The following is a 19,526-nucleotide window of genomic DNA, read 5'->3' as shown; positions in this document are numbered from 1 at the left end:
TTGGTGATGATGAACTCCTTTCGCTTCACCTTGTCTGGGGAGCACTTTATCTGCCCTTCCATTCTAAATGAAAGCTTTGCTGGATAAAGTAATCTTGGTTGTAAGTCCTTGCTTTTCATCACCTTGAATACTTCTTGCCAGTCCCTTCTTGCTACAAAGTTTCTTTTGAGAAATCAGCTGACAGTCTTATAGGCACCCCTTTGTAGGTAACTCTCTGCTTTTCTCTTGCTACTTTTAAGATTCTCTCTTTATCTTGAACATTTGGCATTTTAATTATGATGTGTCTTGGTGTGGTCCTTTTTCGGTCTAGTTTGTTTGGGACTCTCTGTGCTTCCTGGACTTGCATGCCTATTTCCTTTGCCAAATATGGGGAGTTTTCCTTCAACATTTTCTCACATAAGTTTCAATCTCTTGCTCTTCCTCTTCTCCTTCTGGCATCCCTGTGGTTTGGACGTTGGCATGTTTAAAGTTGTCCTAGAGGTTCCTAAGCCTCTCATATTTTTCAATTCTTATTGCCTCATTCTGTACTGGTTGACTGTTGTTTTCCTCCTTATGTTCCTAATCATTGATTTGAACCCTGGTTTCCTTCCCCTGACCATTGGTTTTGTGTGGATTTTCCTTTGTTTCATTTAGCATAGCCTTTACATCTTACCTATGCATTTGCCATACTTAAGCATATCTGTCAAGCCTGTAAGCATCTTTATCACCAGTGTTTTGAACTCTGTGTCTGTTAGGTTGGCTATCTCCTCGTCGCTTAGTTCTCCCACTGAAACCTTGATCCGTTCCCCCTTTTGGGCCATACTTCTGTGTCTCCTCATCTTGACAGCCTCCTGTGTTTGTTTTCCTCTGTGTCTTAGCTAGAGCTGTCACTCCTATTACATTGTAAGGGGCAGAGCCTTAGGTTTTCTCATCAGTAGAGGGCGACCTGTTTCACCATATTGTGGTGCTGTATGTGGGGGAGGGGTCTGAAAGGGAACAATGTCACCCCCTCCCAGCACTCACCCCCTTTCCAGGCACTTCCCCTACTTTTTATGGGACTGGTGCCTTTCCAATTGCTGCTCTGGCCGCCGCCCCCAGAGTGCGTGGGTCTGCGGATGCTCTAGGACTGCGGGGGCCCCTTAAACAAGCAGACTCTGCTGAGAGACCGGCTGTTTCTTCCTCTGCCCCAACACCCACTGGTTTGCATAGTCAGAAGCAATGAGGCTTGATGTTCCCTGGTGCTGGGACGGTGAGCTGCATGGTCTGGTCTGGTGCTGGGAGTGCTCCCCAGGTGTCCCTCCTGACTTTTTTAAATGTGTGACTGTGCTTTCTGGCAGCTAGCCGCTGCCACCACTGCTGCCACCACCACACCACGTCCTCTCCCCTCTGGGTCCGCCCCTCCTACCTGCCTGGATGAGTATTTCTTCTTTATATCTGTTTGTTGGACTTCTATGCAGCTTGATTTCTGGAACTTCTGGTTGTCTCTAGTTTTGAAATAGTTGTATTCCTTCTTAGTTGTGGAGGGAGGCACAGTGTGTCTGCCCAGGCCTCCATTTTGGTCGGAAGTTGGACATTTCTTGTATATGGAGACGCTATGAGCTCAACCGCCCATACTGGAGGTTTCTTGCCCATGGCCCGTGAACTCAACCCTCCTTATTGGAGGTTTCTTGTCCATGCCCTGTGTGTTCAACCCCCATAGTGGAGATTTCTTGCACACAGCCCAAGATTCTCTTCGTCCATCTCCAGCCATTTCCCTCGCAGGAGAACAGAACTGTGGATCAGGACTCCACACTTGCTTTATATCTTAAGATATGTCTCAGCCACACACACACACTCAGTCTCCAAGGATGCCCAACTACCAAGGCAGTAATTAAGTCCAATTTTCTTACCTTGGCTCGTGCACGAGGTTGCCTGGTTACAAAAGTGTTTGCTTTTGTTTCTCCTCTGCATCAGTCTACCGCTGTCTCCAACACTGTGAAGCGGGTGGGCCCTGGGTCGAGCAGGCCACCCAAAAGCAGGTAGGACGCATCTCTCTGCCTTGGCTCAGAGCCCCTTCCCACACACAGGCAGAGCATTCCAGACAAGTCCCCAAATTGTGAGACATGCTCAGAATAAAACACCGGGACACAGGACTTCAGTAGCAAAGTGAGGCATTTATTCGTGAGTCTGCAGAGTTGGATGCACAGCCAGTAGGGGGCATGCGTGAGCGAAGTAGACAAAGTAAACTGGTTTTATACTAACATGAATAGCTCCCCATCCCCTCTCATTTCTCCATTACAGGTTAATCTGGGTTCACAATCTAATGCATTAACTACTTAATTAAGGGTGAGATTAATTAAGGGTAATAGTTATAGGTCTATCCTCAACTTATTTGCAAAGTTATCTAGATACATCTTCCCATTTCTCTGTGTTTGGTGATGACAATCTTATTCCTTTTGATCCCAGAGATATGTGTGAGGAGCTGCAGAATGTCATTTCCTCACCCCTTTTCCATGATTCATCTGTTAATCATCTCCTACTGGTTTGAGAGTCACTGGGTTCTTTACCCCTTACAGAACTTATCATTCTAGACCATATTTAATGAAAACAACAAAAATCAGGAAAGTAAAACAGTGTTCTCTCAGTACCTGCTCTTCTCTCTCCTTTTCTTTGGTCTTACTTCTGTAGACTCTAGCACAGGTGGCATCCTGGGATGAAATGGCAGAGACCTGATGCAGTGGCATGCTCATCCCAGCCTCCTGTCTCCTCGTCGTCTTTACCGAAGAGAGTCTCCAGTGGGAGAGTCATTTTGGGCCATGGACTTAAAGCTGAGAGAGAGAAGACAAGATATACTGAACTAAAACACTTTCCGACAGTAAAATTAGGGTTTTAAATTTAAATAAGTTATAATGTCTGATATAAATACTTGGTTTTTAAAAATGATAGATAATAAATGAATGAGGAGAAAATTGTAACATTTCTCTCAAGTGATAAATTGGGCATAACTAAAAGAGGCTGGTGGATCAGGTACATGTATTGGATAAGCAGATATTAATTTTCCATTGACTACTTTTTAAACATAGCAGTGTCATCCTTTGTTAAAAGAGTATTTTTTAAATTAAACTTTTTTCTTGAATAAGTACTCATCCTGATATAAGCAGTGATCTTTCCTTAAAACTGCTGCCCTTGAGTCCATATAATGGGATGACTAAAGGTTAAGAAACGTAAAGTAAATTTTAGATAACTATGATCTATGCATAACCTTCTAGAAGTCTAGAGTCTCTAGACCCAATTGTTAGCAAACTTTCCTTGTAAAGGGCCAGATATGGTGCTAAGTATTTTAGGCATCATGGGCCAGATGTTACAACTACTCAGTTCTGCTACAGTAGCATGAAATAAGCCATAGCAAGTGTATAAATGTATGAAAATGGTTATGTTCCAATGAAACTTTACTCACAAAAACAAATGGTAGAGTAGATTTGATCCATGTGCCTGCAGTTTGCTAATCCCTGCTCTAAAGGATTTTTCAGGGAAGATAAAGGTTGTCATTGACATTTCTGGGACCATGAAAAAACTGCCCTTAGTCAAAATAAGTGTCTGAATCAGCTATATTCAATAAATTCTAGGTACCCCAGCTTCTTTTTCTAGTTTTTTCATGTATTCCTCCAAAGTGTCTAGTAATTGGAATGTGTTTTCTCTTTCCCCACCCCCACTGAGCTCTATCAAACTGTTTACAAAACCAATTAAATATAAACTACCCAAATTATCTATAAGGTTTAATGTAGTCATGTTGCATGCTGTTCAAATTTTAAGAAAGGATAGAAGCTTTAAACACCCCCAAAACCATGTACTACAGAGTGGGATGGGAGGCAGGGAGGGTAAGTAGGGCCTGACAACTCTAAGGTCACATTTGATGAGCAGCCATTTCTTTCACTTCTCCCAGAACTCTGTTCTGGACCAAAGGCAGGTGTTTTTGAGGCTGGTTCCACCTCTGACAGTGTTACTAACTCAGCTGAAGAGCAAAAGGACTCATAAAATGGATTTCCTTCACAAAACTCTGATCAACAGCATCAGCAAAGCATAAGAAACTGAAAGGGATCAACACATTTGAGAAAATAAACTAAAAGAATACTCTGTTTTAGCCCTGGCTGGGTAGCTCACTTGGTTAGAACATTGTCCTGATATGCCTAGGTTGCAGGTTCAGTCCCCAATTAGGGCATATACAAGAATCAACCAATGAATGCACAAATAAGTGGAATAACAAATCAATGTTTTTCTCTCTCTTCCCCCCTTCCTATTTCCAAAAATCAATAAAATTTAAAATAAAGAATATTCTGTTTTTACAAATCTAGATTTTTAATAGTGTTGAACACTAATAACCAACCAAACAGGAAAATAAAGTAAATGATGTTACCGTCTAGATGTCAAAATAAAATGTTAGTGTTTCGATATTATACATCACCTACTAAATTTCAAGCCTTTGATGAAGATGACACAGATGGACCATCATGCCCAACAAATGGTTTGAATACTTGGGTTCACATTATACAAGACAAGGGGCCTATACTTACTGCTCAGTTCTTACACTCTCTGGGAGATCACGATAGTCAGTGGTAAGCTGTTTTTCATCACTAATACATTCAAGTCCTCTCTCACAGATGACAAACTCCATGTGCCCTCCTGGAATACTTTGTCAAACTAACCATGCCCATAGCCCCACCACATATCATGTTATTACCTACCTTTGGTGCTTAATGCATTACTGCATAATCATCATTATTATATCACTGCTAGCCCTGGGTGCTGTGGCTCAGTGGATTGAGCGTCAGCCTGCAAACCAAGTGTTGCTGGTTCAATTCCCAGTCAGGGCACATGACTAGGTTGCACATCAGGTCCCCTGTTGGGGGCGCAAGTGAGAGGCAACCACACAGTGATGTTTATCTCTCTTTCTCCTCTCTCTAAAAATAAATAAATAAACAAATGAACAAACAAACAAATAAATAAATTATTATATGTCCATGATAAGCCTGGGGAGAACTGTTTATGCCAGAGAAATACAAATGTGGAAAGATTTTTAATTATCTGTAGTTTTGAAAGACTTCCCTCCTTACAGCTCCAAGTAACATACCTGAAAGCTTGCCTAAAGGAATCCCTCTCCTATGCCAGACATATTTAGGATAAAAATGATAACTTTCATATCCAAACTAAAGAGGGACCCCAGATGGCTGCAGAGAATATAGAAGATATACACACTGCCTCCTCTTGCCAAACTGTATTTACAGCTAAATTATAGAGCAGTTAACCTGAATGACCAACTGAAGGACAACTGAACAGGAGTATTACATTCCAAGAATTTATAGATGCTACACAGAGACTGGTAAGAAGGGCAGAGATGTAGAGAGAGCTGGTCCCTGCACCCAGGTGTGGCAGCTGAGAAGCAGGAGGGATATCTCAGCTGCAAAAGTCCACCCAAGGAGCATGGGGTCTCAACCCATGCCAGGACCCACAAAACAGAGCACCAGGGCCAGGAAGAAAAGCCTGCATAGCATCTGGCAGCGAAAATCAGCAAGGACTGTGTCTGCTGGGAAGAGGAAGGAGTCTGCTAGAATCCCAGGTGCTCTCCTAAAGAACCAAAGCACAGGAGCTCACTCTTGGGCACTCACTCAGGGCTCTGGTAGAGGGAAGGTGACTCAGGGCATGCAGAAGACATTAAGAGAAGATCTGGGTGACATGGCTCTAGAGAGAGATTTAAAGGGTCAGCTACTGAGGTCCTTGTTCTGAGTCTGTATCCCATACTACCCTCAGGTTCCATCTCCCAGGGTCAGGTACTCCTATTCTTGCAGCACCAGCTGGAGGAAGTGCACTAAATGGTCCTCCAAACACTGGAAACACCACCCTGTCAAGCTTAAGTCCAGCAGAAAGGACTGTTGGGTGCACCCAACAGAAACCTGAGGTGTGCCCTTTTTTCTGGAGAAAAAATGTCTGTTTGGTTTTTTCTGTAAAATGAAAGACACATTTTTTAATTTCCATAATAATTTTATTTATTTGAATATTTTGAGTACATCTGCTATCTCCTGCTATTGGCTTCTAGTGGGTAGAGGCCAGGGGTGCTGCTGTAAACATCTTCCAATGCATAAGACAGCCCCACAGCAAAGAATTAGTTAGCCAAAATGGCAACAGTATGAAGAAACTTATCAAACCACTTTGACATATTTGATCAGTCACAGCACTTTCTCTATACTGCACAAATCTTTTTTCATTTTAGGTGCATATTTACCTTTCTTGAAATAATAAAGCATAATACACCAAAAATACATATTGCATATTTTCTTCCATCTTCAATATTAAAATGTCTGCACATAAATTCACCAATTTTGATAAGTATTTAAGATCCATGTGATATGACAGCTGTCACAATACAATCTAACAAAATAGTTTCAAATGAAGTTAAAGATAACTAAGCCCTACTAGAGGCATTGTATGGAAAAAAACTAAATGAACTTTTTGGCCAGTCTAACATATGCAGACTCTCAAATGGTCACTGAACTGTGTGGCTTTGGAAGGGGGGCCAATCCCCCCTCTCCTTGTAGGTTTGGCCGTTGCCACCATCAACGGAGGACTCCTTTGTCAGGGTGTCTCTGGCAGTATAGTTGTGGAGATAAGGAGAGGCATGCAGCTTGCCCCCCTCTGATGGGCCTTCATCACCTTCAATGGAGGGCTGCCTTGATTTGTTTCCCCAAGTACCACTGGCACAGTCCTGCTGGGCTCCATTCCGCGGGGGGAAAGAGACCCAGCTCAGAGCTGTAAACTTCAGCATGACCTCCTGAGAGCCTCCCATCAAGGTCTCTGATGGCATGACTGCAAAACTAGATGGAAGCAAGCAGCCCGCTCCCCTTCCAAGGGCTGTCACCATCCCAATGGAGGGCTGCCTTGATCTGTTTCCCCAAGTCCTGCTGGCCCACTCCTGCTGAAAAAGTTCAGTCAGAGAAAAGTGAGCACGCTCCAAGTGAAGACCTTTGGAGTGTGGCTCCAGCAAGGTCTCTGATGGCGTGGTTATGGAGCTAGCGGGAGGTGTAAGGCTTGCTCCCATCATGTGGGCCAGCACCACCCTCAACAAAACACTGCCTTTGAATGTGTAACTCCTGTTGGCCCTGTTTTGTTGAGCTCAGTTCTGCAGAGGACAAGGGAACAACCTTCTTCTGTAGGACCTTTGGACAGCATATCCTTCAGAAGCTCCAGTCTTGGGCGTGAGCAGACATGGCTACAAAGCTGAGGGGAGGAGTGCAGCTCGCCCCCTCGTGTGGCTCAGCTGGTGCCACTCACAAGGGAAGGCTTTCTTAATCTGTTACCCAAGTCCTGGTGTCTCCATCTGGCCAAGCTTGCTCCTGCAGTAGGAAGAGCTGGTTGCACCCATCCTGAACCTATGGTACCCTCCTCCTGGGAGACCTAAAAATGGAGACTGTAATAGAAAATGAATAATATGGCTCTGGAGTAGGGGCCACATTCTCCCCAATGAGTGTCTGACCACACTTCCCCTAAGTATAAGACAAACTAGCACTGTCCTCCCAACCAGGTCACCCAGTACTACAGAGCTTGAGCCATGTGGAAAGGTCAGTGGGGCACTGTCAGCTTGGGCCCACTCTACAGCCTTTCTTTGTAAGACTGAAAGAAATCCAGGCAACCTCAGGAAAAAGCAAAGTAGCCAACAGGTGGGCACCAACCTCAGAAAGCCTCAGAAGTTGATCCTGATGTACAGCAAAGCTCCTCCCACACACACCCAGGACCAGTAGGTGCAGCTACAAACAGTGAATAGCATGAGTTCCAGATGGGTATCCCCAGGCTGGTTCCACACAACATCTGACATTGACCAGTAGCAGAACCCTGGCCAAGAAGGCCCAGAACCAACACAGACAGTGATGGGCTTCAAAATCTCACCAGAATTCGACCCAACTAGCCACACAAATTGCACAGCCAAAGAGGGACTCTGGTAGACACCAAACACTGCCAGGAACAACTCTGCCTCAGGGGGCAGCCCCTGAACAGCGAGTCATACACAATGAAGAAGGTCTATCCTTATATTTGGCCATCCTGATGGTTAACTCTACCCACAAATGGGCCAACAGTATTCAAGACTCTTCTACAAGAGAAGAGGACATATAACCCACACAAGAATCATTTCTAAGCACCTGGATTAGGGTATCTAAAAGATGCACTACTGAGACCCACAAAGCACCTACACAAGAAAGCCCTCATAAAAAATTTGGAAATCATAGAAGACTGACCTAATACACAGAGACAAACACAGAAAGGCAGACAAAATAGAGTGAAAATAAATATATCCAAAATAACAAGAGAAATTCCTAGAAAAAAAAATAAGTGAAAAGAAAGCAACCAAAATACCAGATGCAGAGATTAAAATAATTATAAGGATGCTTAAAGACCTTAGGGGAAGAATGTATAATCTCTTTGAGAACTTAAACAAAGAGACAGTAAGCATTAAAAAGGACATAGAAACCATAAAAAAGAACCTCTCAGAAATGAAGAGTAAAATTTCTAAAATAAAGAATACACTAAAAGAAATCAAAAGCAGGTTAGATGAAGCAGAGAATCAAATCAGTGATTTAGAGGACAAGATAGCAGTAAACACTGAAGCAGATCATTAAAAGAAAGAGAATTTTTTAAAATGAGGAAATCTAAGAGACTTCTGGGACAACATCAAGCACAACAACATCCACATCATAAAGGTTCCAGATGGTGAAGAGTGATCAAGGCATAGAGAACCTGTTTAAAGAAATAATGGCTGAAACTTCCCTAACCTGGTAAAGAAAAAAGACACAAGTTCAGGAAGCACAGAGTCCCAATCAAGATGAATCCAAAGGGCCCACACCAAGACACAGCATAAGTAAAATGCCAAAAGTTGAAGATAAAGAATTTTAAAAGCAGCAAAAGAAAAGCAATTATTTACCTAAAAAGGAGCTCCCATAAGGTTGTCAGCTGGTTTGTCAACAGAAACACTTCAGGCCAGGCCAGAAGAAATAGGCATGAAATATTCAAAATGATGAAAAGCAAGGACCTACAACCAAGATTATTCTATCCAGCAAAGCTATCATTTAAAACTGAAGGTGAAATGAATAGCTCCCTACCCCCCAAAGAAAAGAAAAATAAAACCACTAAAGGAGTTCATTACTACAAACCAGTGTTGCAATAAATGCTAGAAGCCCTGCTTTAAAAAAAAAAAAAATAACTGCGTGAGAAACACAGTTATAAAGAATAAAATGGTAAAAAATAAGTGCCTATCAATAACCTTAAATGTAAACAGATTAAGTGACCCAATAAAAAGACTTAGGGTAGCAAGAGACCCACCTCAGAACAAAAGATACACATGGACTGAAAGTGAAGAGATGGGAAAAATATTCCATGCATGGACAAAAAAAAAGCTGGGATAGCAATACTCATATCTGATGAAAACAGACTTCAAAACAAAGATCATAACAGGAGACAAAAACGTCACTATATGCTACTAAAGGCATCCATCATACAAGAGGATATAATCCTTGTAAACATATATGCATACAAAATAGGAACATCTAAATATATAAAGAAAATCTTGGTGAACATCAAGGGAAAGATCAACAGCCATATAGTCATAGTAGGGGATTTTAACACCCAACTGACATAAATGGATAGTTCTTCCAGACAAAAATCAAAAACAAAAACAAAAAAACAAGGCAACAGCAACCTTAAATGACATATTATACATTGTTTTCAAGTGCATGTTATGACATAAAATAAGTCTTAACAAATTCAAGAGGTAAGATGGCGGAGGAGTGAGGAGAGGTTGCGGTTTTAGGCTCCGGAGACCCGTCTGCAGTTTGGACTAATTGCTGACAGAACATCTCAGTGAGCAGCTGGACATAGCAGTCAATAGGGGGGAGGGGAGAGGGAGAGAAGGGGGATAAGTAAGGGAAGGGTTTAATTAAAGAGCCTGTATAAAAGACTCATGGACATGGACAACGGGGAGGGATATGATTGCGGGAGAGGGGGTGGGTTGGGTGGGGGAGAGAAATTAGGGGAAAAGGGGACAACTGTAATTGAAAAACCAAAAAAAAAAAAAAATTCAAAAAGACTGAAATTATATCAAGCAATGGTATGAAACTAGAAATCCACTACAATAAAAAAACAAATAAATATATATATAAATATATTCAAACACATGGAGGCTAAATAGCATGTTATTAAACAATAAATGGGTTAACAATGAGATCAAGGAAAAAATCAAATGCTACTTGGAAACAAATGAAAATAAATATATAACAACCTAAAATCTATAAGACACAGTGAAAGCAAGAAAAATCTCAAATAAACAACCTAACCCTACATCTAAAAAAATTAGCAAAAGAAAAACAACCAAAGCTCAGAGTAAGTAGAAAAAAAGAAAATAGTAAAGATTAAAGTGGAAACAAATGTCACAGAGACAAAAAAAATACAAAAAGAATCAATGAAACCAAGAGGTGGTTCTATGAAAAGATAAATAAGATTGATGACCCTTTAACCAGACTCATCAAGAAAAAGAGAGGACCCAAATAAAAAAAATCAGAAATGAAAGAGGAGAGGTAACAACTGACAACACAGAAAAACAAAGGATTGTTAAGAAAATACTATGAACAATTATATGCCAACAAATTGGACAACTTGGGCGAAATGGATAAATTCCTACAAACATACAATCCTCCAAAGCTGAATCAGGAAGAATCAGAAAATCTGAATAGACTAATTACAACTAACGAAATGGAAGCCAGGGGTCGGGGATGAGGGAGAAACCTCCCAGCAAACACAGCTCCTGGATCAAATAGGTTCATAGGCAAATTTTACCAAACACTTAAAGCAAAACTAACACCTATCTTTCTCAAACTATTCCAAAAAATTCAAGAGGAGAAACGATGTCTAAGCTTTCTTTACAAGGCCAGCATTATCCTAATTCCAAAACAAGATAAAGACCCTAAAAAGAAAGAAAATTATAAGCCAATATCCCTGATGAACATAGATGCTAAAATCCTCAACAAACTATTAGCAAACTGGATCTAACAATTCATTAAAAAGGTCATACATCATAATCAATTGGTATTTATTCTGGGGATACCAGGTTGGTACAATATTTGCAAATCAATAAATGTGATTTATCACATAAACAAAATAATGGATAAAATCAAATGAAATTATCAACAGATGCAGAAAAAGCATTTGATAAAATCCAGTACCGATTTATGACAAAAACTCTCAGCAAAGTGGTAACAGAGGGATTATACTACAACACAATAAAAGCTATGTATGTGACAAACCCACAGCCAACATCATATTCAATGGGCAAAAACTAAGAACATTTCCCTTAAGATAGAAACAAGACAGGGATGTCCACTTTCACCACTCATATTCAAAATAGTACTGGAAGTACTAGCCACAGCAGTCAAACAATCAAAAGAAATAAGATATCCAAATAAAAAAGAAGAAGTAAAACTGTCATTATTCATAGATGACATGATAATGTACATAGGAAACCCTAAGGACTCCACCAGAAAGCTACAAGATCTAATAAATGAATTTGGCAAAGTAGCAGAATACAAAATAAATATTCAGAAGTAGGTCACATTCTTATATACCAATAATGAACTATCAGAAAGAGAAACTGAGAAAACAATCCCTTTTCCTATTATGAAAATAAATAATAATAAGGTACCTAGAAAAAATTGAATCAAGGAGCTAAAAGACCTGTATTCAGAAATTCATAGGAGACTGAGAAAGCAACTGAGAAAAATACAAATAAGTAGAAGCATATACCATGTTGTCTGGCTGAAAGAATTAACATCATTAAAATGTCCATACTACCCAAAGCAATCTATAGAGTCAGTGCACTTCCTATTGAATACCAATGGCATATTTCACATACCTAGAACAAATATTCCAAAAATTTATATAAAATCAAGCAAGACCTTGAATAGCCTCAGCAATCTTGAGAAAGAAGAACCAAGTTGGAGGTATCACAATACCTGATACAAACTATACTATAAGGCCATTGTAATGAAAAGACTGGTACTGGCATAAGAAGAGGCATAGAGATCAACAGAACACAACAGAGAGCCCAGAAATAAACCCATGTCTTTATGGTCAATTAATATTTGACAAAGGAGGTAAGAGCATACAATGGAGTAAAAATGGTCTTTGAAATAAATGGTGATGGGAAAACTGGGCAGGTACATGCACAAAAATAAAACTAGACCACTAACTCACACCATACACAAGAATAAACTCAAAATTGGTAAAAGACTTAAATGTAAGTTGCAAAACCATAAAAATCCTAGAATAAAACATAGGCAGTAAAATCTCAGGTATCTCACATACCAATATTTTTGCCAATATGTCTCCTAGGGCAAGGGAAACAAAGGAAAAATTAAACAAAGGAGACTACATTAACTAAAAAGGTTTTGCACAGCAAAAGAAATCATTTATAAAATGAAAAGGGAACCTACTGCATAAAAGAACATATTTGTCAATGATACATCTGATAAGGTGTTAATTTACAAAATATATAAAGTACTTCTATACCAACACCAGGAAGACAGAAAACTCAAAGAAAATCTCTCTCCTGGGTATCTACCTGAGAAACTGAAAAACATTTTTTGCAAAGATATATGCAGCCCTCTGTTCACTGAAGCATTATTCACAGTGGTCAAGACATGGAAACAACCAAAGTGTCCATCGATAGAGAACTGCATAAAGGAGATACAGTACATATATACTGTGGAATACTACTCAGCCATAGAAAAGATGAAATACTGTCATTTAAAGCAACATAAATGAACCTTGAGAATATTATAAGTGAAATAAATTAGTCAGAAAAAGCTAAAACCATATGCTTTTACTCATATGTGGTATATAAAACTAAAACTCAGACACAAACAGTATGGTGGTTACCAAAGGGAAGAGGGTGAGGGGTGGGAGAGAGTAAAGAGAGCTAAACATATAGTGATGGAAGATAATTTCACTATGAATGGTGAGTATACAATGCAATATACATATCACGTATCACAGTAATGTACACGTGAAACCTATATGACCCTATTAACCAATGTCATCCAATAAATTTAATTTAAAAAATGGTCAAACCTGAGTAGACATGTCTCCAAAGAGGACCTAGATAGCCAATAGATATATAAAAAAATCCTCGACATCACCGATCATCAGAAAGATGCAAATTAAAACTACTAGGCTGACTTCCAGCCAAGATGGAGGCATAGACAGACACGCTGCTTCTCCCCCCACAACTAAGAAGGAATACAACTACCTCAAAACTAGAAACAACCAGAAATTCCAGAAAATCAAACTGCATGGAAGTCAAGGAAACAAAGATATAAAGAAGAAATACTCATCCAGACAGGTAGGAGGGACAGAGCCAGAGGGGAGAGGACGCAGTGTGGTGGCAGCAGCAGTGGCGCCAGCAGCGGCGGCAGGCCAGCAGAAAGCGCAGTCACACATTTTAAAAAGTCAAGAAGGACACCTGGGAGGCCCTGGCTGCTGTGGCTCAGTGGATTAAGCGTCGGCCTGCAAACCAAGTATCATTGGTTTGATTCCCAGTCAGGGCACATGACTAGGTTGCACATAAGGTCCCCAGTTGGGGGTGCGAGTGAGAGGCAACCGCACAGTGATGTTTCTCTCCCTCTCTTTCTCCTTTCCCCTATCTCTAAAAATAAATAAATAAACAAATAAATAAATAATTTTTTTTAAAAAGTAGAATGACTCAATGACCAATAAAGTTCCTTAAAAAAAAAAAAAAAAGGACACCCGGGGAGCACTCCCAGCTCCTCACTGGACCTCGCAACTCACGGTCCCAGCACCAGGAAAAATCAAGTCTCATTGCTTCTACTGTGCAGACCAGGGGGGGTGTTGGGGTGGAGGCAGAAACTACTGATCTCAGCAGAGACTGCTTGTTTAAAGGGCCCCCACAGTCCTAGAACATCCACAGACCCACCCACTCTGGGAACGACGGCCAGGGCAGCAGCTAAAGGGGCGCAGTCCAGTGCGGAAGTGGAAGAGGTGCCTGGAAAAGGGGCGAGTGCTGGGCTGGCGGCATTGTTCCCTCTCGGACCCCTCCCCCACATACAGCACCACAACAGGTCGCCCTGTACTGACAAATCCCTAAGGCTCTGTCCCTTACAATGTAACCAGAGTCACAGCCCTACCTGGGATGAGGAGGCAAACAAACACAGGAGCCTGTCAGAATGAGGAGACAGAGAAGTATGGCCCAAAAGGGGGAATGGGTCAAGGTTCCAGTGGGAGAATTAAGCGAGCAGGAGATAGCTAACCTAACAGATAAGGAAATAGAAAACCTAACAGATGCAGAATTCAAAACACTGGTAATAAAGATGCTCACAGGCTTGACAGATACGCTTGAGTATGGCAAACGCATAAGAGAAGAAGTGAAGGCTATGTTAAGTGAAACGAAGGAAAATCCACACAAGACCAATGGTGAAGGGAAGGAAACTGGGGTTCAAACCAATGATTTGGAACATAAGGAAGAAAAAAACAGTTAACCAGTGCAGAATGAGGAAGCAAGAATTGGAGAAAATGAGGAAAACTTCCCAAATTTTGCAAAGGAGATGAACATACAGGTCCGGGAAGCTTGGAGGGTCCCAGGCGAACTGGACTCAGAGGGGACCATACCAGGATCCATCATGACTGAGATGTCAAAGGTAAAAGATAAAGAATGAGTCCTGGGGGCAGCAAGAGAGAGGCTGAGAGTTACCTACAGGGGGGGTGCCTATAGGACTATCAGCTGATTTCTCAGAGGAATCAGGCAGGAAGGGACTGGGAAGCTTTATTCAATGTGATGAAAAGCAACCTACAACCAAGATTATTCTATCCAGCAAAGCTATCATTTAGAATGGAAGGGCAGATGAAGTGCTTTCCAGACAAGGGGAAGCTAAAGGAGTTCATTATCACCAAGCCATTAGTATATGAAATGTCAAAGGAACTTAAGAAAAAGAAGATCAAAACTATGAACACTAAAATGACAGCAAACTCACAACCATCAACAACTGAATCTAAAAAGTAAAAACAAAATCCAGCTAAGCAAACCAGAATAGTAAGAGAATCATAGGTATGGTGATCATTTGGAGGGTTATCAGCTGGGAGGGGTGAGGGGGGAAAAATGAGGAAATGGTGCAGGACTAAGAAATATAACTGCTTGGTACAAAATAGACAGGGGGATGTTCAGAATAATATAGGAAAGGGTGAAGCCAAAGAACTTATATGCACGACCCATGGACAATAACTAAGGGGGGTGGGATTGCAGGAGGGAACAGGGGTACTGGGCAGAGGGGAGCAAAGGGGAAAACAATTTGAACTACTATAACAACATAATCAATAAAATGTACTTAAAAAATAAAATGTCATTCACAAAAGAGGAAGAAGAAGAAGAAGTCTTTATAGTACAATGAAAGAGCTAAAGTATAAGGAATTTTCTAAGAACTAATGGAATTGGTTAAAAACAAACATTTGTATAAAATCAGCATTCTAGTGTAAGAAAAAAATATATAACTATGAAAGAGCATAAAAGGAACCTCATTTAAAATGAAGTTAGGAGGCCAGAAGAGGAATCCGCATACACTACCATTCCACATCAATTACAGACCCAAACAGGAGCCATCACTTACAGACTCAACAGAGGTCTCCTTGGCCAGCAACAACCCAGCCAATGGGAAATACTGCACTATCCTGAACCCTGCCTTCTTCCAAACAACTTTCATTCAAAATAACCCCTCCTAACTTCCTCCTTTTTCTCTAAAGCAACATTCCCCTCATTTTCTTGCTGGACATGCCTGAAGTTTTCCTACAGCTTGCTTGTCCCAAATTATAATTCTTTGCTATTCTTTGCTAAATAAAACTATTTATCTGGTGACATAACTGGCTGTTTTATTTTTCAGGTCAACAAAACATATTAATGTTACCAACATTCCTGTATACCAACAAAACAAAAAGCATAAAATGATTAAGAGATAAATGACATAAAAGATACTTAAGAACTTTGAATGAAAAATATTCAGTGACTTTAGAGTATGGTTGAATACTAATCAGTTGTCTTATCCCCAAATTAAAGCAAGTATTTAGTGTAATTTCAATCAAAAGCAAGATTTTTTTTACTTGACAAAATGACTCTAAAATTATGCATAAGAATGAGATGATGAAATAAAAACATTGGGGAAGAAGCAATAGGAAGATGAGTCCTATGAAATAGTAAAACATTACAAGGGAATAATTATTATTAAGCAGCAAAGTACAGTTAAAACATGGAAAAGTTAGTACAGAAACTGGCTGAATTCTACAGAAGAGTATAGTAGCCAACAGAAGAAGAAGCACAAAGTTATAGGAAAGGAATAAGTTACTCAATAAATGATGTTGGGATAACTGGTTAAAAATCTGGAAGGCAAAATATATCAATTAAGACTCACACTTCATCAGAATTTATTCTGATGAATATCAAAGTTAAATGTAAAAAAATAAAAACAATAAAATACAACTGCAAGTGAATATATTAAGGAACTAAAAAGGAAAACTGATTTTTTAAAGCCTAAATTAGCACTGAAAAAAAAATCACAGAAGAAAAGGGTTACAGATATAATTCTCTAATTAAAAGCAAAAATAAATAAACAAGCAAAAAAAGACAAAAATATTTGTAGACTATAGGACAGAAAGTTGATATCTTTTTTATATAAGAAGTTAAGACAAACAACTTTACAAAAACTAAAATCCTAATAAATAAATGGTCAGAGCTTAGGAACAGCCACTTCACAAATAAGATACAGCACGGATCCTCACTTAATATTTTAATAATCAAGGAAAGGCAACAATTCAGGGAACCATTTTTTTCCTTTACAAAATTCTACAAAAATATAGCAAAACATATCATTGACCAATATATAATGAGTCTGTGTTCTCACGGTCCTCTTATGATAGAATCATACACTCAGAATGCCCATCAGGGAAACCCATAAGCAAGAGGGCTTAGAAACTGTGGAAGAGCTTACCTTTGAGAAACTTAACCTATGAAAATATTGAGTTGGCAAAAAAATTCATTTGGTTTTTTCCCATAAGATGGCTCTGGTAGTAATTAGTTATCTTTTACTTTCATTTGAAACTATTTTGTTAGATTGTACATATTGTAACAGCTGTCGTATCAGTGTGCATTATAACCAACTTATCAAAATTGGTGAATTTTTGTGTAGACATTTTAATACTGAAGATGGAAGAAAATAAGCGGAATTTTCGGCTCATTATGTTTTATTATTTCAAGAAGGTAAAAATGCAACTGAAACACACAAAAGTGTATGGAGAAGGTGCTGTGACTGATCGAACATGTCAAAAGTGGTTTGCCACATTTTGTACTAGAGATTTCTTGCTAGACGACGCTCCATGTTCAGGTAGACTAGTTGAAGTTGCTAGCAATCAAATGGAGACCTTAATGGAGAACCATCAATGTTACACCACATAGATGACATACTCAAATTATTCAAATCAATAAAGTTATTGATGAAAATGAAAAATGCGTCTTTTTATTTTATAGAAAAAACTAAAACATTTTGGCCAACCCAATATACAAAAATCTACAAGCACCCAAATTTTCAATGTTACATCAACAACAAAGAAAAATAGAAATACTCTTAATTTCCCCAACTGGGGAAAAGCTAAGTAAATTGTGGTGCTAGTAAAATCGAAGGACTATTATGTGGGCATAAGAAGCAAGAGAAACATGAGTATGATAAAAAGCAGGTGATAAAATTTTACATACGTTATATTATACACACGCAAGCAAAAATGCTAGAAGGAAATTCATAAAAAAGCAAATACTTTAACAATATGGCAATATAAATTATTTTCCTTTATTTCTAAACCTTTAGTAATGATATATTACTTTCATAGTTTAAATATATATTTTTAAAGAGTTAAGATTAAAAGCCCAAATCATCCCACATAGGTTGGTAGTGGTTAGAATTTTATGTTATCAATGAATAAACCATAAAAGGGCTCATTTTCTGTGATAAGTACATTTTGAAGGCCTCCCAGAATTTAAGCCTAGTTTTGCTACAGGAATAAGGTAAGGGAATGCATTCACAGAATGTCGTCGTCGTCGGCAGCCGTCCGTCTCGAGAGACGATGGTGTAGCTTCTTCAGAGTCTATCTGCACCGCCAAGAATGGCTGTGCAGTCCGACTCGGGAGTGACATGGTATCTGTCTCCTCCCGTGTTGAATCGACATCTTGCGATGACGATGAAGCTACAGAGCCTGGGCAGGGTAATATGGAGGGTCTGCTGTTGCCCATGCAGCAGACCCCCCCTCTCTTCGCAGCTGAAGGGTCCAAGGGAAAGACGGAGTCGATACAGCTTGGGTTCAGGTGCGCCGCAGGAGTTGCCGGTGTTGACTACAACGTCAAACCGCCTTAGGGACTCCGGCTCCGGATTTTCTGTCGGGGTTTACTCCCTTAGCCTTTCCCCTGAAGAGGTATGCCGCAAGGCAGCGGAGGTTTTTTGGAGTCAGAGTTTTCCTTCTCTGATGTACCCTGACTGGAAGATCGAACCAGCGACACTTAGCTCGCAGGCCGACGCTCAATCCACTGAGCTAAACCAGCCAGGGCATCACAGAATGTAGGTATTTATATAACCATCGTAGTGCTTGTTTTAGTCTCCTTTTTAATTTTTCATCATTTCCTCTAATATTTTTGCAAAGTGTTCTCCCTCAAAAAATAGCATAGTGCATCATGGAAACAGTTTGCCTTTCTTCAATATGTTTTATTACATCTGACTTCCATTCCAAAATTACTTATTTTGAAGACTGAATTACTGGTATTTCATATTTTACACATAACACTTAATATTTTCATGTCATACAATTTCCAGTTCGCATACATCCCACAAAATGTTACTGTACTAGGATTGCCTTTACACACCAGCAGAAATGAAGGCTCAGAACATGAACTGCTAGCAAACAGGAATATAGCATTATAACATGGCAGACAAGGGGAGGTTAGTGCTTGTCCACTATCAATAAATCTGAGCATCTGCTGGCACTTACACTGCTTTTTTCCAGTATATGAGCATGTTTGTCCCTGTTACTATGGCAGAAACATTTCTGTGGCAGGAACCAACAATCTTTCACAGAACACAGAAGAGAATTAATAAACATAAGCTATTAGTAAATGTGTCTGCTTTTAATCATGGTTATAAAGAAATCTCTTGTTCCAAAATACTGAAAACCTTCTTTCCACCAGAGAAAAATGGATTGTTCATACTTAACAGATTTCCTTGTGTGAAGGAAGCCCATGTGTCCAAGATATGACCACAAGACTGGGCACTTTTCACTGTTTAAACAATATTTACTGTAAAAGTTCCTCAATTTCCTGCCACAAATCATATAAACTTACTGCCCCCATCCTTTTCATAAATGATGTTAATTATATTATGCAATTCAAAGAAAGAAAAGACTCCGGTTCTGGGAATGTATCAGGACTCTTTGCCCTTCTC

The 19,526-nt window shown here is 39.8% G+C and overlaps 1 protein-coding gene across 6 annotated transcripts in view; it reads right to left on the bottom strand.

The window, feature by feature from the left end:
- MARCHF8 (membrane associated ring-CH-type finger 8) overlaps positions 1–19,526 on the bottom strand; it is a 135,304-nt gene that overhangs the window by 68,556 nt on the left and 47,222 nt on the right. For 5 of the 6 annotated variants that reach the window (XM_090278386.1, XM_090278392.1, XM_090278391.1 and 2 more), the window contains exon 2: positions 2,607–2,786. In XM_090278386.1, the coding sequence (XP_090134512.1) occupies positions 2,607–2,708 (102 nt within the window). In that variant the 5' untranslated portion in view covers positions 2,709–2,786. Of the gene's footprint in view, positions 1–2,606; positions 2,787–4,700; positions 4,912–19,526 lie in introns of those variants that run through there. The other variant, XM_090278388.1, reaches the window with a different exon arrangement.

This window comes from Furipterus horrens, unplaced genomic scaffold, assembly GCF_987537825.1.
Source record: "Furipterus horrens unplaced genomic scaffold, mFurHor1.1.pri manual_scaffold_5, whole genome shotgun sequence".
In the NCBI taxonomy this organism is placed as follows: domain Eukaryota; kingdom Metazoa; phylum Chordata; class Mammalia; order Chiroptera; family Furipteridae; genus Furipterus; species Furipterus horrens.
Note: the sequence above shows the minus strand (reverse complement) of the source record. Positions and strands in the feature narration are given on the sequence as shown.